The sequence below is a fragment of the Staurois parvus genome, unplaced genomic scaffold, assembly GCF_062004578.1.
Source record: "Staurois parvus isolate SC_StPar_1 unplaced genomic scaffold, SC_StPar_1.0 ptg000860l, whole genome shotgun sequence".
NCBI classification, from domain to species: domain Eukaryota; kingdom Metazoa; phylum Chordata; class Amphibia; order Anura; family Ranidae; genus Staurois; species Staurois parvus.
The window spans coordinates 2,093,150-2,115,432 of record NW_028318656.1 but is presented as its reverse complement, the minus strand read 5'-3'; the positions used below and the strand labels follow the sequence as shown (position 1 = coordinate 2,115,432).

Here is a 22,283-nt window from a genome sequence, read left to right as displayed (position 1 = left end):
AATATCTTCCGTGGTCAGCATAAAGCTCCTTCCCCTCTCATCCCTCTTCCGTTGATTAAAAGAGGCTTCCCCAGCTAGCTGATCCCCAGCCCCAATTTAGACATGACCACCTGCTGTTCAAAGCCACGCCCCCACCCATCCGTCCTCCATTGATTGACAGCGATTCCCCAGCCCGAACCCCAACCTTGATGTGGACACGCCCACCTGCAGGTCCATGCATCGCCCAGAAAGGAAAAGTGATCATGTGACCTGCACTTTTCAAACAGAAAAACAGATCTAGGTACATTTTTTACATTATACTTACGGATGAATGCACTGTACTTCTATATCGATTTAAAAATGTATATAGGATTAGTAAAGTTCACAACTACTTTAGGACATCAATGGGCCTGAGGATGTTTATGATGCATCCATGATGTGCCCTACCACAGGCACCGAGAGTTGCCGGGAGCCAAAACATGACAACTTGGCTCAGCTGGTCATCACAGGGCAGAATATACTTTGGAAATTTTCTTCACATGCGTCATGTCCCCGATGACACTACTGTAGGTTGGCACAGGCACAGCACACCTACCACAGCGTGAACACAGACACATTAGCCTGGCTGTGTGCATTAGGAGGTCATATTAGCTGCCCTCAAAGCTCCCTTTTTGGCAGGTTGTTCCTCTCTAAAATGTTGGACCAACCATAACAAATAAGAAGGGAAACCGATACCAAAGCACCGCACATTCCCTTTATACACCATTACTCACATGATGGCTTCCTTCTCGGTCCGTGAACTGAGGTAGCGCTGCACTTGGGCTTGGTTCACCCCATACAATGACAGCATCAGGAAAATTCCTCCAATACCCAGGGACCAGATAGAATGCCGGGTGAACGGATCTGGGTTTAAGCTGTAATGAGAGGAAGGGTTGAGGAGATTGGAAAAAATAAGAACTTATACATATCTGCTTGGCAACTAAAAGGTGAGATTTTCATCACAGGTTTCATACAGTGCAGGGCTGCCGTTAGAAATCATAGGGCCCCATAGAGTCAACCTGACAGCCCCCCCCCCCTAAAAAAACAGGTATGAACACAGTGTACGATTGGTACCAATCACTCATTGTGTCCATTCAGGAAAGGAAAGAGGCTGGTAAAAATGTGACATATTTGTCGGACCCTTTACCCCCCACTCTCCATTCTGAAGAATCCTATTGTGTGCTTGCAGTTGCCGGTGGAACGAAAGGAATGGAAGACGGTAGCAATGCAGGGATGGAAACCTGGGCAGCAGGAGGAAATGTATGACGCACAGGAATGGTGATGGGTGCGGTGAAGGCAATTACTGGAACCGATCCCCCGTATGGCTCTCTTGGCAGCAGCTGAAGGCCAACAGGAGGGAAAGGAAAAGAAGCCAGCTTTCAGCTGCTGCAGAGAGAGCCATACGGAGGATCAGTTCCAGCAAATACCCCCCGCCATGCCAGTCACCCTCCCTGTTAACATCTCATTCACCCATCTGCCTGGTCCCCATACAGGATGACTGGTGGCACCCCTTTATGCATGGCTCTCTGCATTCATAAAGTATTTAGACCCCCTTCATTTTTTTTTTTAATTTTGTTACATTCTGATACTACAGTTTATATATGTATACACTACAATTTATATATACTACAGTTTATATATTTTTTTCTCATTAATCTACACTCAGCACCCCATAATGACAAAGTGAAAACAGAATTTTAGAAATGTTTGCAAATGTATGAAATATAAAAAACGGAAATACAACAATGGCATAAGTATTCAGACCCTTTGCAACAACACTTGAAATTTAGCTCAGGTGTTTCCCATTTCCTCTTGATCGTTGCTGAGATTTCCACACCTTGATTGGAGTCCACCTGTGGTGAATTAAATTGACTGGATATGTGGAAAGGCACACACCTCTATAAAAGGCCTCACAACAGACAATGCATACTGTATCAGAGCAAAATCCATGAGGTCAAAAAGGACCTGCCTGCAGAGCTCAGAGACAGGAATAATGCAAGACACAGATCTGGAGAAGGCTAGAAAGAAAAATTCTACTGCACCGAAGGTTCCAAAGAGCACAGTGGTCTTCGTAACTCTCAAATGAAAGAAGTTTGGAAGAACCAGGCTTGTCCAAGAGACGGTCACCCCAGGCAAAACTGAGCAATTGGGGGAGATAGACTTTAGTAAGAGAGGTGACCAACACCGTGATGGTCACTCTGACTGAGCTCCAAAGACCCTGTGTGGAGACGGGAACAAAGTTTCAGAAGACAACCATCACTGCAGCCCTCCACCAATCTGGGCTTTATGGCAGAGGGACAAGATGGAAGCCTCTCCTATGTGCAAACAAATGAAAGCCCGCTTGGAGTCAGCAATGATCAGGAAAAATGGGAGGCACCTGAGCTAAATTTAAAGTGTTGTGGCAAAGGGTCTGAATACTTATGCCAATTGTGATATTTCAGCTTTTTATTTTTAATAAATTCTGAGAAATTTCTAAAATCCTGTTTTCACTTTGTCATTATGTGTAAATTAATGAGAAAAAGGACGGTAGTGTCAGGCTGCAACATAAAAAGAGAAGGTGGGTCTGAATACTTTATGAATGCACTGTATATCTACAGAACCAAAACCTTGTGCTCTAGGTAGTTCAGTTTAAATACACAAGATCATATGGAAAAAAAAAAAAAAAAAAATAGTATTTGCAGTCCAGGATTGTCATAATGCAGCCCCAATGGGTCTCTTGGTATACGCTACCACAACTTGCTTCCACCACGACCGAAATGTTGGCACCTTGATTATTCCAAATGGTAACCTACACGTGTGCCCTAACCCCATGAAAAGTGCAAACATACCAAACATGGTGAGAGCTGGACAGTTTACATCTTTTCAGATGAGCTTTTGACATAAACACAGGCACACAAAATATGACAATCGACATCCAATGTGTAGTCAGATCCATCGGATCAAGCAATGGCCATTGCATGTCTACAGGCCCTGAAACAAAGCTTAAAAGTAGAACCTCATCCTTTTCTTTATTATGTAACATGAGATACAGTTTTATAATGTCAAATATCATCCACTTACTTAACCCCGGAGATCTTATGGTGGTCAATGGCGACTTGCCAGACGTTCTTAATGCCGCCCACCTTTGCGGTACCAACAATGATAACCGCAAGCTGTCCAGCAAACATCACCATTGTCTGAATGACGTCTGTCCAGATAACGGCCTTCAAACCTCCCTGGGAATAAGAGCATAAAACCAGTCAAGACTGGAAAATTACCACCCGGACCCTCAATACATACATACAAACATACATACATAAAAGCAAGAATGACAAATGGAGGACACAGCATGGAGGTGAAACAACCCCCTTGTATGCATCACTTCCACAATACAGTGCCTTGAAAAAGTATTCATACCCCTTGAAATTTTCCACATTTTGTCATGTTACAACCCAAAGGCCAACACAAAGTGGCACATAATTGTGAAGTGGAAGGAAAATGATAAATGGTTTTAAAAATGTTTACAAATAAATAATTGAAAAGTGGGGAGTGTATTTGTATTCAGCTCCCTGGAGTCAATACTTTGTAGAACCACCTTTTGCTGCAAATCTTTCGGGGATGTCTCTACCAGTTTTGCACATCTAGAGAGGGACATTTCTGCCCATTCTTCTTTGCAAAATAGCTCAAGCTGTCCAATTGGATGGAGAGCGTCTGCGAACAGCAATTTTATAGTCTTGCCACAGATTCACAATTGAATTTAGGTCTGGACTTTGATTGGGCCATTCTAACACATGAATATGCTTTGATCTAAACCATTCCATTGTAGCTCTGGCTGGATGTTTTGGGTCGTTGTCCTGCTGGAAGGGGAACCTCCGCCCCAGTTTCAAGTCTTTTGCAGACTATAACAGGTTTTCTTCTAAGATTGCCCTGTATTTGGCTCCATCCAGCTTCCCATCAACTCTGACCAGCTTCCCTGTCCCTGCTGAAGAAAAGCATCCCCACAACATGATGCTGCCTCCATCATGCTTCATGTTGGTGTGTTCAGGGTGATGTGCAGTGTTTTCCACCACACATAGCTTTTTGCTTTTAGGCCAAAAAGTTCAATTTTTGTCTCATCTGACCAGAGCACCTTCTTCCATATGTTTGCTGTGTCTCCCACACGGCTTATCACAAACTGCAAATGGATCTTCCTATGGCTCTCTTTCAACAATGGCTTTCTTCTTGTCACTCTTCCATAAAGGCCAGATTTGTGGAGTGTACGACTAATAGTTATCCTGTGGACAGATTCTCCTACCTGAGCTTTGGATCTCTGCAGCTCCTGCAGAGTTACCCTGGGCCTCTTCTCTGGTTAATACTCTCCTTGCCCGGCCTGTCGGTTTAGGTGGATACGCTTTCCATTTTCAGATGATGGATTGAACAGTGCTCTGTGAGATGTTCAAAGCTTGGGATATTTTATTTTTATAACCTAACCCGGTTTTAAAATTTATCCACAACTTTATCCCTGATCTGCCTGGTGTGTTCCTTGGCCTTCACGATGATGTTTGTTCATTAATGTTCTGTAACAAACTTCTGAGGGCCTCAGAGAACAGCTCTATTTATACTGAGATAAAATTACACACAGGTGGACTATTTACTAATTAGGTGACTACTGAAGGCAATTGATTGAACTAGATTTTAGTTAGGGGCATCAGAGTAAAAGGGGTCTGAATACAAATGCACACCACACTTTTCAAATATTTGTAAACATTTTTGAAAACCATTTCTCATTTTCCTTCCCCTTCACAATTATGTACCACTTTGTGTTGGTCAATCACATGAAACCCCAACAAATACATTTACGTTTTTGGTTGTAACATGACAAAATGTGGAAAATTGCAAGGGGTATACATACCTTTTTCAAGGCACTGCAGGTAGATGCACCGCGCTCTTGCTGGGGATGCCGTTTTCACCAGTGAGGGACTATGCTTCCTGATTTAGCCAGCGAGGGAGTAACAAGTACAAGTGGGATGAATGTTCTTGCACATTTTATCACGCCTGCTGCTGACATTTGGTCTAACTGACATCTGTAAACTAAATATGCCATCTCCTGAAATGTATTAAGTGGAATGTAACACAAGTTCAAGATCAGCTATATTATAGGGAACATCTAGAAGTATTACAGTATCTAGGCAGTACCATGAAAAAAATGTACCTAATGTCTGGAATTCCTCCAGTGCACATCCTGGTATGAGTGTGTCACTGTATATCTGCAGTGTGAGATCTAAGGCACTGCTGCCTCTGACTTCTAGTCTGTGGAGACTTGGTGATGTCTTTACAGTGCTGCTCACTGATCTCTTTACTATTGACATGAAAAAGCAAAATCCTGTCTTCACCAACATGGCCGTTTCTATACAGAGACAAAAAGGCAGAACTAGACATTGTAAGTCGGTAATGGAGAAAGATCAGACTTGGGGGCACCGCAGGCAATTCAAGCAACTAGTCTCTTGCCCCCAGCTTTCCTTTTTTGTACACAGCTTCCAGAGTTCAAGTGATGACCAAAATACATACATACACACACACACATATATATATATACACATTATATATATATATATATATATATATATATACACATATACACACACACATACGTATAAGTGGTTTATCGGGATAATCAGCCATTGTCACAATCATGCCCACAGGGAGAGGTGCGGTTCTCCATTTTACCCAGAACTTCTACATTTTGGTATTGCTCTTAAACTCATATGCCATCACCTGAGGGGTGGGGGGGGGGGGAGGTGTAGTATCGTGCATACAAGAGCCAGGCACAGGCTCTCACTGTATTAAGAATATTAAGAAGTCTTCTGTATCCCCTCAATCCGCCCCCTCCCTCAGGAATGCGTTCAGTGTAGCGGTTTAAACAATCCTCTTGCCAAATAAGGTAGTGAAGATACCAGTTGATTTTGTGTAGAAAAAGAAGCTGTTATGTTTTGCGTTTAGTCAGAGAAGTGAGGACCGTCTTCAATAAAACATCTATCGGACAGAAAGCAAAGGAGAATCTCACTGCAACAAAGAAACCGAGTGCGAGACCAGAAATCCCTTTTTAGCTTATCAGACTTGAAACTGCTTAACCCCAGGCATTTATTTGGCAAGTACTCATTTACCTAAACTTCTGTTTGCTGTGCATGTATATCTATCTATCTCTCTCTATCTCATCATATCTATCTCTATCTAGATATCTATCTCTATCTCATCATTTTTACTGCACCCTTTTGGTAATAAATCTTACTTTCTAGAAGTGTTGAACTGTTTCTATAGCTCCTGAATGTAACTTACGAATCCCTGCCGCTGAAAAGCGCTACTATGAGTATTTAACCCTCTGTATAACCGGTCTGTAGAGATAGCGGGATAATGACAGTTAACCAATCATCCTAGTGTACTGCTGAGTTTCCTCTTTCTCTGTACAAAAAGGAGGTGGTGGCAGTGTGAAGGGTTAATTGTGTAATTCCTCATAGGTGTTGGATTGGGTTCAGATCAGGAGACATACTTGTCCACTGAATCCCTTTCACCCTGTTCTTCAGAAATGCCACAGTGGCCTTAGATGTGTGTTTTGGATTATTGTCATGTTGGAAAAGTGCATGACGACCAACGGCACAGAGTGATGGTAGCATCTTCTTTTTCAATATAGAGCAGTACATTTGTGAATTCATGATATCATCAATGAAATGCAGCTTCCTGACACCAGCAGCACTCATGCAGCCCCACAGAAGGACTTACACCACCACGTTTCACTGTAGGCACCATGCATTTTTCTTTGTACTTCTCACCTTTGCGTTGCCATTCAGTTTTGAAGCCATCAGTTCCAAAAACATTTGTCTTGGTCTCATCACTCCAGAGTACAGAGTCCCAGTAGTCTTCCTCTGTTTCAGCATGGGCCCTGGCAAATTCTAGATGGACCATTTTGTGCATGGGCTTTAGGAGAGGCTTCCTTCGTGGACAACACCCGTGCGTGCCATTCCTCTACAGTGTACACCGTATTGTGTCATGGGAAACAATCACCCCAGTTTAGTTTCTACTTAAGCTAACTGCAGTGAACATGGATGGCGATTTTCTTGAACCCTTCTTATCAGGAGATGCTCCTGTTGAGGTGTTAACCTCCATGGATGGCCTGGACGTCTCTGTGAGGTGGTTGCAGTTCCATCTTTGTTATCTTTTTGGATCACTTTTGCTGCAGGATTCTAACGAACGAGTAAAGCTTTGCTGATCCTATTGTAGCCTTCACCTCTTTTGTAAGGAAATTTTCTCTCAGGCCTTGAGACATTTCTCCTCCATGTGGTGCCATTGCTGACAGCATGAAATGGGTTTTCTTTAAGCAAGGCCCTTTTATAATCAACTGTCTGCTGGACACCTGTTTAATGAATAATTAGACTCACCTGTAGCTTAATTCTTGTTAATTAGGATTTTGTTGTCCAAAATTTAGCTTTGCTCCTAATGCAGGCCATAGACGGGGAGAAAAACGGCAGATTTTTCTTTTAAAAAACGAAAAATCGGTTGTTCAAGCGGCCGACGTTACCATCAATGGTAAAAAAAAAAAAAAAAAAAAAAAAAAAAAAAAAAAAAAAAAATCGGCCGATTTGCCCATTATTGCTGCGAAAATCGCCCGATTTTTTTCCAACTTTACTGAAAAAAAAAAAAACAGCCAAAATACCACAAAACGGCCGAACAAATAGCCCACTAACGATCCGAAAATCGTCCGATTTTATTTTCGGCCGATTTTCGACCCATCTATGGCCTGCATAAGACTTTCATTGGGGTGTATTAATTTTTTGCAACATGGTCTTGAGTGAATTTGTTAGGAAAAATATTTGTGTGCGCAAATTAACAAATCTAGTTTGCACTCAATGGCTGGCATTTCTGGGAGTATTTTGTAGTATAGTGTCCCACAGAAAATGTTGATTCTGGAAGGAAAGTAAAGGTTTTCTGACAAATTTGGGTGTACTCATTTATGCTGAGCACTGTATATGGACAGTGTAAAAATAAAATAAATGTTTTTAATGTGCCCCCATGCAGAAGTAAACGCATATTTAAGTCGAGCACACATATGTAAACTGTGTTCACAGCACACATGTGAGGTATCGCCACAAACGTTCGAGCGAGAGCAATAATTCTAGCACTAGACTTCCTTTGAAACTCTAAACAGGTAACCCCTAAAAATTTTAAAGCGTCGCCTATGGAGATTATTAAGTACCGTAGTGTGTCGCCAGGAGAATGCACAATTTTAAAGCATGACATGTTAGGTATCTATTTACTCACCGTAACATCTTATTTTCCAAAAAAAAATTTTTTTTTTTTTTTTTTTTTTTTAAAGTAACACAAGCTATCATCACTTTAATACAGTGAAAATCTGCAACAGTTAAAAACAAAAAAAGCATCCTGTGCTCTCCAAGGCTAGGTTCACACCTTTGCGTGTTGTATTTGATGCATTTTTCTGGGGCATTGTGTTTTTGAATACGCATGTGATTATTTTTGGCAATAGGAAAATATTGACTTTGATGCCACTTTGGATGGGTGCGACTTGGGATGCATCTTTGATGCTACTTGAGTGCCAGAGAGCGTAAAGTCACATCAAAGTTGCACTACATGAACAGAACTGTCATTCTTTCCTTCATAAAAAAAAAAATTATAAAGTCGCACCCATCCAAAATCACATTGTCATAAAAAAAACAAAACAAAAAAACAAAACAAAAAAACAAAACAAAAAAAAAACAACAACCCCCCCCCCCCCATGCCAAAAATGCACTACATGCATTTCTGCTGCATGTCCATTGAAGTCTGCTGAACCAAAAACACATTGTGCTGCTTTTAAAAAAGTCCCTGACCCTTTCCAAAAATGCAGCGGCTGAAAAAAACAGATGTGCCCTATAGGAAACCATGTTATAGCGACTGTAGTGCGTTTCTGCAAAATGCATAAAAAAAAAAACGCATAGGTGTGAACCAGGCCTAGGAATAACATGGCAACTTGTTTTGCTCTTTACCAACCAGTTAAAAAAACAGAACTTCAGAAGTCTTACCAGAGTGGTGTAGAGAGTGCAGACCAATCCCATAGTCAATACCACCCCCCACAGGCTGAATCCGGTAACTGCAACAAAGAAAACAAATTCAGACTTTCCAGACAATTTGGTTATTCGTTTAGCAGCCGTTTAAAACAGTGTTAAACATACAAATAATCATAACCAGCCATTAACCTGGATAAAGGTGCAACCAACTTAACTGTTAGTCCAGCTAAAATTTAGATTTCAGCTATTAATGTAGTCTGATAAATTGGTCATCTGCTGTCTCTTGGGGCATCAAGCAGTGACATTGTCCGGCAATAGTTCCTGGCTTTTCTCCAACGTCCTCCTAAAAAAGTTGCTTTCTGCTACAAACGAGGGTAATCCTCTTACATGGTACATAATAAAAACAAAAATTTTTTTTAACAAAAATAATTTTTCAACTTCATGGTTAAAGCAGAGCTCCACCCAAAAGGGGAAGTTCCACTTTAAGTCTTCATTCCTTGGTTCCTGTTAAGGAACGGCACCTTTGGGGAGCGGGGTGGGGAAGGGGGTACCAGAATTTGACAGGTACCCCTCCCACTTCCGCTGCGATTGCCTAGGCCAGGAGTAGGCAACCTGAGAGCCGCAGGACTACAAGTTCCATCATTCCTCTGCAAGTCATAGCTCTGTCAGTTTTGTAATCTTTGCAATGCCTCATGGGAAATGTAGTTCCACAACAGCTAGAGAGCCGCAGGTTGCCTACCCCTGGCCTAGGCGATCGGAAGTAGAAGTTGTCCTCTCCCTCCCCATAGTCTTCTGGGACATGTGATACGCCTCAAAAGACTACGGGACCATTCACAAAGAGCAGAGCTACTCATGCATGTGTAGTGGGCACCCACAATGTCACAGCCGGGTGCCCACACTGAAGATGCCATCGCTGGGGACACAGGACGGGAATTGTGAGGACACTGTGGGAGAGGTGTCTGTTTTGTTTTTTTGTTTTTTTAAGTTAGCAGCTAAAGATTTTGTAGCTGCTGACTTTATTTTGACTGGACCTTTTTTTTTCTTCTACAGGAGTTACCCTCTCCATACTCCAGCAATGTAATCTGCATTCTCCTCCAGTCCGGTCAGGGATGCAATTCCAGATTGCCACACATGACACAAAAAAAAAAAAAAAAAGAGGATCCAGGAGCCGCACATGACTAGACTGAAGACAGTTCCAAAAATGGTACTGATTGTAAAGAGAAATGGCTCAACGGGTACTGGTCCTGGAACAGGCCAAGGAGCTTTGTCCTGTGCAGGACAACATCAGACAGCAAGTCCATAGCACAAAACATCTGCTCATCTAAGTCACCGATTAAACTAGCAAACACAGAAAACGACAGTAGAGAAAAAAAAAAAAGAAGAAGACCAAGTGGTCCATTGAGTCTGCCTGATTTGTTTGTTTGTTTTTCTGTTAACTTCTATAGATCGAGGTTTGTCCCATGCATGTTTGAAGCCCTTTACGGTTGACTGGCTCACTAACCTCTGCTGGAATCTATTTGAAGCATCAACACTCTTTCAGTAAAATATAACTTTCTAAGATTAGTTTTGAACTTTCCTCCAGTTAGTTTGAGGTCATGTCCCTTGATTTTGGTTTCGTGTTGAAAACACTGCCCTCCTGAACCTTATTCAACCCCTTGATGAATTTAAAAGGTTACAGTCATGTTTCCACTTTCCCTTCTGGTTCTCCAGACTGGACATGTTAAGTTCCTGAAGTCTCTCTTGATTGTTTTTATTCTTTAGACCTTTTACCATTTTTTATCGGTCTCTGGACTCATTCTATCTTACCAATATGTTTTTATAAGTGAGGTCTCAAGAACTGAACAAGATATTCTAAATGAGGTCTCACTAAAGATCTAGTCATGCCCAAAAATCTTGTCCCTCCCTGTATTTCTGTCAGATAACGCACCACTTCGCCCAGAAAATTGCTGCAATTACAAACGGTTCGGCATTCTCATTTATTTTGTTTGTATAGGTATGACATAAAGTGGAGAAACAAAAAGCCAAATCTGACACATTCCCCCCAAAACCCCAAAAAATGGACTGGACAAAATTATTGGCACCCTCAATTTAATATTTGGTAGCGCACCCCTTGGAAAAAGAAAAAATAAAATAACTGAAATCAATCTCTTCCTGTGACCATCAATGAGTTTCTTCCACCTCTCTACTCGAATTTAGGAGCAATCTTCTTTCGCCAACTGCTCCAGGTCTCTCAGATTGGAAGGGTTCCTTTTCCCAACTGCTGTTTTGAGATCTCTCCACAGGAGCTCTATGGGATTGAGATCTGGACTCATTGCTGGCCAGTTCAGTCCTCTCCAGCGCTTTGTCTGAAACCATTTCTGGGGGGCTTCTTGACGTGTGCTTTGGGGCATTGTCCTGCTGTAAGACCCATGACCTCCGATGGAGACCCAACTTTCTGACACTGGGCCCTACATTGCACCCCAGGATTCTTTGGTAGTCTTCAGATTTCATAATGCCATGCACACGGTCAAGACATTCCGTGCCTAAAGCAGCAAAGCAACCCCAAAAAAAAAAAAAATCAGTGACCCCCCACTATGTGTGACTGCAGGGACTGGATTCTTTTCTTTAAAGGCCTCATTGCTTTTCCTGAAAACAGAATGATGTGCTTTAACAAAAAGCTGTCATTTTGTTTCTTCTGTCCACATTACTTTCGCCAAAAAATATTTTGGCTTCCTTAGGTAAGGTTTGGCAAACTCCAATGAGGCGTTTTTAGATTTCTATATTCCTGAGTTTCCTAACATAGCGCCCATTTTTATTCAGATGGCCACGTATAGTGCGAGCTGACACAGTTGTACCCTGTGCCTGAAAGTCAGCTTAGATTTCGTTGCAATCTTTGATCAAGTTTTCTTTGGTCCACATCTAGGGAGATTAGCTACAGTTGACAATGGTGTGCACAGTGGACACAGAAACATTAAGATTTCTGGAGATGGACTTGTAACCTGGAGATTGTCCATGCTTTTCCATAATTTTTCTCCTCAGACAATTCTTTGCTGCTCTTCCTTTTCTTCATGTGGCACACAGAGACACACAACAGAATGGCTGAGTCAATTTTTCACCATTTTAACTGGTTGCCGGTGTGATTTCTATATCGTCAGCACAATGTTAATTGATACAGAGACGTTTAATTACAAACTACAAGAGAATCACTAACTTGGAATGGAATTATTTATTACATTTTTGAGAAGGTGCTAATCCTTTTGTCCAGTCCATTTTTGGGGATTTGTGTGGAATGTGTCAGATTTTGCTTTTTGTTTCTCCACTTTTGTGTCATACCAATATAAACGAAAGAAACATAAGAATGCTTAAACATTTGTAATTGAAAAAATTTTCTGGACGAAGTGGTGCATTATCTGACAGAAATGCAGAGGTGCCAATATTTTTGGCCATGACTGTATATAGGGGAATCAAGACATCTTTCCTCTTGCTGGTGATCCCTCTATTGATGCATCCTAGATTTCCCACACAATCATGATGAGGGGCTCCAGGATTTATGTTGGATATGGAGAAAAAAAAAAAAAATCTTAAATAGGTGCTGTTTTGGGTCCTGCAGTTCCGGCCTAACAGGGTGTCCCCTAGCGGGTTCAAGACAGGCAGCACTTGTAACTTTTTAGTGTTCTGTCAACAGTCTGCCTTTTCACCCAGCAGCAGGAACCCACAGCAGAGAGAGCAAGAGATCCTTGATTAGTAAGTTTACAGGAATGTGAATATTCAAGACTAATAAGGATGTCTACCTACCAGGTAAGATGAGGACCTAGGAATGGAGGCTTTATCTCACTCAAAGCCCTACAAAGCCACCAAGCTGCAGGACCCAGAACAGAACCTATTCAGGATTTATGTCAAATATGGAAAAAAAAACAAATCTTGAGTCCCTCATCATGAGTACATGGGAAATCTAGGTGACATATGCACCATCCACAATAATGCCAGCAGCTCACATACATAGTTACATAGTTAGTCTGGCTGAAAAAAAGACAAAAGTCCATCCAGTTCAACCATAGAAAAAAAAAAAAAATAATAATTATAATCCTACACCCACAGATGATCCAGAGGAAGGGAAAAAAACCCAGCAAAGCATGATCCAATTTGCTCCTGCTGGGAAAAAAAAATACGCCTGAAGAAAAAAAAAAAAATGGGGGAGGTTGCTCCAGGAATATGGGTTCTCCACTGGGGTAGGGCTGCCCTACCTATAACTAGGCATTAAAAATTTAACATGGAGGTTGCAGCCTACATCAGTGCCATTCCCAGGCTACTACAGGCACTTTCCAAAACCAACCAGCCATGTTCAAAAGATAGCTGTTCACCTTGATGCTTTAAAATGATTAAACTGGCCTGGTATATAATTGGACTGTGTAAATCAAACGTGACTGACAGTGTAATCAATGATTTATATAAAGAGCTGAATCGGATCATATTGAGGGATTTTATTTCTTATGTAGATCATGAATACTGCTTGAAAGTACCAAAATGCTGAAAAAAAAGTGCTATGAGTTTGATTCCATCTCCTCTATACAAAAAAAAAAATCCCTCAATGATGAGCATACACCACTGGGACCCATTGGGGGTTCACTCCTTAGCCCCTCATCTGGAAAAGTAACGCTCATGGGTATTTGTGTGCCTTTACATTGTCTTAGAGGTTTCTTTACGTTTGTTACCTGCATAAAAGGCCAGAGCTGGAGCATACAACACCACTCCCATATATATCACCTGCAGACAGAACAGAAGCACAGGTTAGAAAACAATAGGGTGTGTGTATATTACACACTAAAACTTTTTGATACCACTCTAACACACCAACAGATGGCATCAAAAGGCAGTACGCACAGTCACAAGGTGCAAGGACTTTCATAAGTCAGTGTGCCAAAAGACATCGTCCCGTGTACATCGAGGGCTGAGCAACTGGTGCTATTCTGACCACCTGCATTACCATGTCTGCTATTTCATCATGGACAGCAAGTCAGAACAAAAAGCAAACGTGAAATCCAGCATGAAACTGGGCAAAATCGGTGGATCTCTGCAATGTTGTAAAAAAATGGTGACCTTTGAGCTGGATCTTCATCTTCAGGAAGAGGGCATTTTCAAGGGTTGGGCTTGTTGAAGGTCTTCCTGATCTCCCATCATCCAGTGATGTTCTTCCGGTCTTGAAGCGCACACACCACTCAAAGCACCTCAAACGACTCAATGCAGCATCGCCGTAATCTCGCGGAATCATGTCAAACATTTCTGTGGCAGATTTGCTCAGTTTCACACAGAATATTTACATTTGCTCTTTGTTCTAACTTGCTGTCCATGAGGAAATAGCAGACTTGGTAACGCACATGGTCAGAATAGCACCAGTTGCACAGCTCCCGATGTAAACAGGACATTGTGTTTTGGCACACTGATTTACGAAGGTCGGTGCTCTCTGTGACTCTGCAGCCTTGTGCTGCCATCTGTTGGTGTATTACAAAACTAGTCTCAAAACTTTTTGATACCACCTTGTGTGTATGTGCATATAAAATATAATTATTATACAGGATTTATATAGTGTGATCAGTTTACCCAGAGCTTTACAACATGAGGGCATACAGTACAGTTACAACACAATTCAAAAACAGGAGGAACCAATATATTAAATTATACACACTGAACAGCCATAACATTATGACCACTGGCAGGTGAAATTAACACATTGATATAGGGGATATATTGGCCAGCAAGTAAACATGTTGTCTCTGAAGCAGGGGCGGACTGACAACTCATGGGGCCCCTGGGCAATAGGGGATCATGGGGCCCCTGTGTCCTTGCCCAAACTCAAAAAAGCTTATGAAAAAAGGTACCAGGGCATCTCATGGGGCCCCCTACTGACCCCGGGCCCTCGGGCAGTGCCCGAGTTTCCAAATGGTCAGTCCACTCCTGCTCTGAAGCTAAAATGTTGAAAGCAGGGGGGAAAAATGAAAGGGAAAAATAATTGGATCTGCGCGACTGACAAAAGGGACAAAATGCCCAGACAGCTGGTTCAGAGCAGAACCAAATCTGCAGCTCCAGCTCTAGTTGAATGTTCCTGGTCTGCAGTGGTCAGGACCAATCAAAAGTGGTCCAAGGAAGGAAAACCAGCAAAAATCAGCAACGGGGTCATGATCAGCCAAGGCTCACCGATAGTCGTGGAGACTGAAAGCTGGTCCATATAGTCCGATCCTATAGAAGAACTACAGCAGATCAAAAATTGCTAGAAAAGTTAATGCTGGTTCTGATACGTTTGGGGCTGTATGGCTGCAGACTGGCCAGGGTGCCCATGCTGTTCATAGCCAAAAGTGCCTACAATAGGCACATGAGCACCAGAACTGGACCACGGCGTAACCAAGAAGGTGGTGTGGTCTGATGAATCACGTTTTCTTTTACATCATGTAGATGGCTAGGTGTGTGCGCACGTCGCTTTCCTGGGGAAGAGATGCCACCAAGATACAGTATGGGAAGAAGAGAAGCTGTTGGAGGCAATGATCTGATACTGGCAGCTTAGCGGCAGATACGGATTAACCCAGGTCTGCCATATCCTAGTATATTTGGGGATTCTGTCTGCTTAGGAGTCCCTCTCTCTTTCTGTTTTTAGTTTTATTGAAGCTATGTTTGGAGCTCTTCCAAGCTTTAGTTGGCTTGTCTGCTATATGATATACTTGTTGAAACACATCCTTGTGAGCTCCTGCCAGCTGCACAAAAACACCCCTATTTGAAGCAGAGGAAAAAAAAAAAACAAAATTATATATATTACATTTTTTATATATTTTTTTTTTTTGAAACATGGAAAACAAAATTAAAAGTTTTGTTTTCCCTTTGCTTAAAAAGAAAAAAAAGAAAATTATATAATATATATATATATATATATATATATATCCTCTGCTTGGGTATTTTGTATTTATTATAGCATGTTAGATGCCAAGGATTTGTGATCATTTCATAAACCTCAAGCACTTTCAAACTTCTCAGTGAGTGTTCTAACACAAAACAACTTGTTTTAGAGTACATTTTGCAATTATACATATATACACAAGACACTAAATCACTCATCAGCGACACAGCTGACCCGACGCCCCTCAGCCGCGGCACAGCTGACCCGACGCCCCTCGCCAGCGGCACAGCTGACCCGACGCCCCTCGCCAGCGGCACAGCTGACCCGACGCCCCTCGCCAGCGGCACAGCTGACCCGACGCCCTGAGAAGACTATATGGTAATGGGAAGAAAGGATGCTGGAGCTACAGGGTAAGAATGACAGCTGCTTAACCACAATGCTGAAAAGACTCACCATCTGAAATATGAAGGTGATGGTTCCGCAGATTCGCACAGCTTTATTGAACCGTAGCTCCAGGTACTGCAAGTGGGAGAAACAGAAATGTCAGAACAAATCGTCATTCAGAAGGTATTGCGATTGGACTTTGCTTGAAATTTAGGGAGAGTTCTCAAAGTAGTAAAGCGGTCCTAAGGAGACCCTGTTATATCTCTAATAAATAAAAGCAGCAGTTCCCTGTATGATAAGAGGTAGTATATTTTAGGTGGTTTGAGACTTCTCCATCCACCCAGTACTGCAGCCTTCATCAGCATCTTCATCATTCAACAATCTGAAGTGCTGACGCTGGTATACCCCATCGTGCCCCGTGGTGCAACTACAGACAACTGCCATTTTATTTTCACTTCATCTCTTCAGATATGACATGTTCAGGTCAGGCTGCAAAACAATTTAGAGAAAGCTCAAGCCGTAGCAAAACAAAAATGATTGTACTTTGGTTAGTTATAGCTTAAAATGTAATTTACACTTTTGCATCCAAATTGGGATAATGCCCAATTTAAATTTGTAACATGTCCCCATTCACATAGCAGAACTTAAAATAAAATATTAAAAATTGAATCTTACCTTTAGACGATCTATTCTGGATATTCCAGTGAGGGAAAATCCTAGGTAGTGGTCTTTGTTTCTGAGGCGGATGAAGCAGCTGTGTTTGCCATAATTAATCCTGTCTGTACTGTGCAGGCAGATCTTTATCATCAGTTTCAACTTAATTTGAACACTGCCTGTCCTAACAAAGGGTTACATGTTTAGAGGCTGGGCTTTTTGCATTGTATGTTAATGAGGACAGACTTGGGACAGGCACACTACAGCATCCCTCAAAAAGACTTGCAGTCAGCTATGACTCCACCTCAAGAGAAACATCGAAATCTTGTTCCATAGCTGTCCAAGCTCTTCTGCTGGCATCCCTGAAACCATTGCTGCACTTCACTGCCACTAAAAAGGCACCGGGTCTGGTCCCTCCCCTTTCTCCTCAACGCTCAAGGCCAAATTTTCCAGGGCCCAGCGATGACGGAGTTCTTTCGGGAAGTGATGACCAGCAACATTTCTAGTTCCGCCAGAATCTTCCACCAAAAGGAAATTCCTCCAAACTACCAGCTGAGGGAACAGGCAGCCTCAAAATCCAGCAACACACCTCCCAGTGACACCTAAACAAGCGCCTAAGTCCCAATCAGAGCAGGGGACTTGGCTCATATGCCATTATGGATGAATCATTGAAGGGCTTGACACCATTGCTAGTACTGACCCTCACTGGGTATTGAAGGAAAAGGGAGAACAGGTAACCAAGGAAGGATACTGTGGCCACAAGAAAGAAAAGTGGATACTTTTCATAAAAGTCGTGATTTCAAGTCTTCTTCCTGGATCTTCCAAGACATGTCGTCCTCTCAAAAATTAGGATTTGAAAGCCTCCAAAGCAACGTATCTCCTCTTAACAGAGGAAATATGAAAAGTGAAGTATGTGCCCAGAGGACCGCTTTTTAAAAATCCCATTGTGGATGAATCATTGAAGGACTTGGCACCATTGCTGGTACTGACCCTCACCAGGTATTGAAGGTGAATGGAGGACGGGTCATCTACCCACGCCAAGGAAGGATACGGTCGCCAAGGAAGGATACTGTGGCCAAGGAAGGATACTGTGGCCAAGGAAGGATACTGTGGCCAAGAAAGGATACTGGAGGATCGCTTTTTAAATCCTAATCTGGTAATGTGTGCCTGTCCTGGGGGAAGAGCTCCATATCTCAGAGGCTCTCTTGGAATACTACTGTGGAGACATTTTTTTTTTGTCATGCTGTGTGAAAGGGAACACAAAAACAATAGGGTTCTCTGAAATTTGACTGCAAAAGTGGAAATGCGCTTTAAACCAAGCCTGACCTGCCTCAGGTAACTGTGTTGAAGTTACCTGAGGGATCCCCATGGATCCCAGGACCCAAGGTTGTACCCAGAGGTCCTGGGTACAGCCTGGGTCCTGGGATCCATGGGTAACCCTCAGGTAACTTCAAACGCAGTTACCTGAGGGTTCCCCATGGATCCCAGGACCCAGGTTGTACCCAGAACCCCTTGAATTAAGTCCGAATTAAGCTCTACCCTCCCTCCAGATGCCATCAAAACGAATAATTGTCAAACGAGGGCGTTTTCTGCTTAAATTCCAGCATTTAAGGACCATAGGATTGGGGTCTGGAGGTGACAGAGCTTAAGAAAGTCAAGGCCCCATGTACAGAATAGATCTAGGATCCATGCAGGCTCAATGGAGACACTGTAGACCAAGCTGTCATTACCAAGCACCATAATGTGCTACACTTCGGCATGGCTACCTTAAGATCCCTTTTAAAGGACAGGATATTTTTTGCTTTAAATACAAAAAAAGTTTTTATTTTTTTCATACATTTTAAAAGAACATCAGCTCACTCATAACAATCTTATCAAGGTGTGTTAATGGATTTAGAAGAGCGGTTAACAGTATGCCAACCAGCAGCAAGAAATGCGAAGCTGCAGCTGATTAAGTAAATCAAATCTTCCACTGCATTAATACACACATATAAAGCAAGTATAGCAATCATGCTGTATAAGCCACTCGTAAGGCTGTACCTGGAATGTCTCGTACAGTTTTGGATACCATACTGTAAGAAGGACATAGGAGATTTGGAGATAGTACAGAGGCAGATAACTACATTTGTAAAGGGTATTGGAGACATTGCTGGTAATAAACAAGTATGGGCTTTCAGAGTCTGGAAAAAGAAAAGCCAGCTTAGATGTGATCTAATTCAGTATGTCTAGTAAATGTATGCACAACCAAAGATTTGCCATGCAAGCTTTGAAAAATGAACCGATGCCCGCTTTTGGACAAAATGATTTACATATCGATACCAAGGCGTTAACCACTTGCCTACCGGGCACTTTTACCCCCTTCCTGCCCAGGCCAATTTTCAGCTTTCAGCGCTTTCACACTCTGCATGATAATTGCGCGGTCATGCAACACTGTACCCATATGAAATTTGTATCATTTTTTGAGAGAGATAGAGCTTTCTTTTGGAGGTATTTAATCACCTCTGGGTTTTAAATTTTTTTTCTAAACAAAACTAAAAAAACCTAAATTTTGGGTAAAAAAAAAAAAGTTAGTTTTTGTTATAAAATTTTGTAAAATAAGTCATTTTTCGCATTCACTGATGGGTACTGAAAGGCATCATTGATGGGCACTGATAGGCAACACTGATGAGGAGGCATTGATAGGCGGTACTAATGGGCATTGATAGGCATCACTAATAGGCACAGAAAGGCAGCTCTGGCGGGCATTGATGGGTACTGACAGGCTTCACTGATGGGCACTTATAGGTGGCACTGATGGGTACTGGTAGACTGCACTGATTAGGAGGCATTGATAGGCGGTACTAATGGGCATTGATAGGCATCACTAATAGGCACAGAAAGGCAGCTCTAGCGGGCATTGATGGGTACTGACAGGCTTCACTGATGGGCACTTATAGGTGGCACTGATGGGTACTGGTAGACTGCACTGATTAGGAGGCACTGATAGGCGGCACTTATGGGTATTGAAAGGCATCAGTAATGGGCACTGAAAGGCAGCTCTGGTGGGCACTGACAGACATCACTGATAGGTACTGGTAGAGTGCACTGATAAGCGGCACTAATGGGTATTGACAGGCATAACTATTGGGTACTGAAAGGCAGCACTAATGGGCACTGAAAGGCAGCACTGATCATCAGTGTAGCTGTCCCCTCTGAGGAATCTCAGCTCTCCTCTCACACTGTCAGCGTGCGGAGAGGACTGCTAATAACCGACAATTTCTGTTTACGTGATCAGCTGTGATTGGACAGAGCTGATCAAATGATAGAGCCTATGTAATCGTCTCTTTACCGCGATTGGTGATCCGAGAGAGACAGCATACCACCAATCACCGCGCGCCTGGTGGTGCGCATGCACAACTAGAGTGGGAAGACATCCTATAATGTTCATCCAGAACAAAGGAGCTCTTGCCCATCCATCATTAACCCTGTACGGCAGGCGGGAGGAAGTTAAGTTAAAGAGCTTGAAAACAAGTCCTCACTGACCTCTGTAGTTGCAAGTAGTACGGAGAAATTCACACTCAAATTTCAAATCAGAAGCAATGAAATCTCAACTCCACCCCATTATTTTCTCTGCAGCTGTGACATGGAAGCCTGTCTGCCTTCTAATATAGAACACGGCGGATAATGAGACCCTCTCCACGATAAAATGCTTCCCTAATTTAGTTTAACACTAAGTGATAAACATGATAATTCTATCACCATCGGGCTGCTGTTCTAAAAAATACCCCAGACTATATAAAACTATTAAAGTCAGAGATCACTAAACATAATAGTTTTATACAAAACACCATGCAGGTCTTATAAGCCGTAAGGCCTAGTTCACACGGACATACTTGTGCGTACACCAGCATGGGGGTGGGGCTTGCCACCCAAAAGAATGCACAGGTGTTCCATGAGTCCCTGTGCAGACGATCCCATTCTTGTCAGTTAGGATGCAGCAGCTGCACGGACACAGCTATTGCTCCCAATTTGCCAGACGTGTGAGTGCACTGCAATGGAAGCACACTGCCAGTGCTCAGGGCTGTGCACACCTCCAGCTGTCACATTGGGAGCAGTTGATATGTCCTTGCCGCCCCTGCGACCCAACTGACATGAAAAGTTTCACAGTACCTGCAGCTACAGAGGTCAGTAAGCCCCGGCGACCCAACTGACATGAATGGGACTGCCTGCACTGGGGGCATGGAACATCTTTGCATATTCAAGTGGGCAAACACGGCCCTCACATAGGGTACGCATTGATACACTCAGTATGAAAAAGGCCTAATAGTCGCCGTGTTTCTGATCACCCCCCCGCACCAGTGACAATGTTACCGGACCAGTATAGCCAGTACCAGCGCACGTGATCTTTACTACACCCTCACACAGATGTGAGCGGTGAACCAGGCCTTAGAAACGAGTGAAACTAGGGTGTTCTTATGATCCGAGGATAAATTACTTAAAAGCTTCACAGTACCTGCAGCTACAGAGGTCAGTAAGCCCCTGCGACCCAACTGACATGTATGGGACTGCCTGCACTGGAGGCATGGAACATCTTTGCATATGCATGTGGGCAAACACGGCCCTCACATGGGGTACGAACTGATACACTCAGTATGAACAAGGCCTAATAGTCACCATGTTCCTGATCACCCCCGCACCAGTGACTGTCACCGGACCAGTTCAGCCAGTACCAGTGCCCGTGATCTTCACCACACCCTCACACAGATGTAAGCGGTGAACCAGGCCTTAGAAATGAATGAAACTAGGGTGTTCTTATGATCCTCGAGGATGCATTCAAAGCTTCACAGTACCTGCAGCTATAGAGGTCAGTAAGCCAAAACATTTTTTCCCCAAATAGAATTTGCAACGGTTGAAAGTTTGTTTCTTTCTGGTACTTCTATAGTGCCGTTAATTTACGCAGCGCTTTACATATATAGTGTACATTCACATCAGTCCCTAACCCTCAAGGGGTGTACAATCTAAGGTCCCTAACTCACATTCATACACATACTATGGACAATTTAGACAGGAACCATTAACCTACCAGCATGTCTTTGGGGTGTGGGAGGAAACCGGAATACCAGCAGGAAACCCACGCAGGCACAGGGAGAACATGCAAACTCCAGGCAAGTAGTACCACGGTTGGGATTCGAACCAAGGACCCTAGTACTGCCAGCTGGAAGTGCTAACCAGTTAGCAAGTTACAAGATTTTTTAGTGTGGTCTCTATCCCCACTGGGAAGATTCACCATCCCTATTGGTCCTGCTAATCCTTGTCTACAGTACAAAAGTGATGAGGAATCCAAAATGTTGTTACCGGGTTCACACAAATGC

General features: G+C 42.8%; 1 protein-coding gene across 1 annotated transcript in view; it reads right to left on the bottom strand.

Moving 5' to 3' along the window:
• The window catches only part of SLC5A6 (solute carrier family 5 member 6), a 69,119-nt gene that overhangs the window by 32,410 nt on the left and 14,426 nt on the right, over positions 1–22,283 (bottom strand). Inside the window, exons 2-6 of the mRNA XM_089655653.1 lie at positions 16,348–16,413; positions 13,724–13,775; positions 9,048–9,115; positions 3,079–3,233; positions 753–893 (exon numbers count right to left, since the gene is read on the bottom strand). Coding sequence (XP_089511779.1) covers positions 753–893; positions 3,079–3,233; positions 9,048–9,115; positions 13,724–13,775; positions 16,348–16,413 — 482 coding nt within the window. The remainder of the gene's footprint in view (positions 1–752; positions 894–3,078; positions 3,234–9,047; positions 9,116–13,723; positions 13,776–16,347; positions 16,414–22,283) is intronic.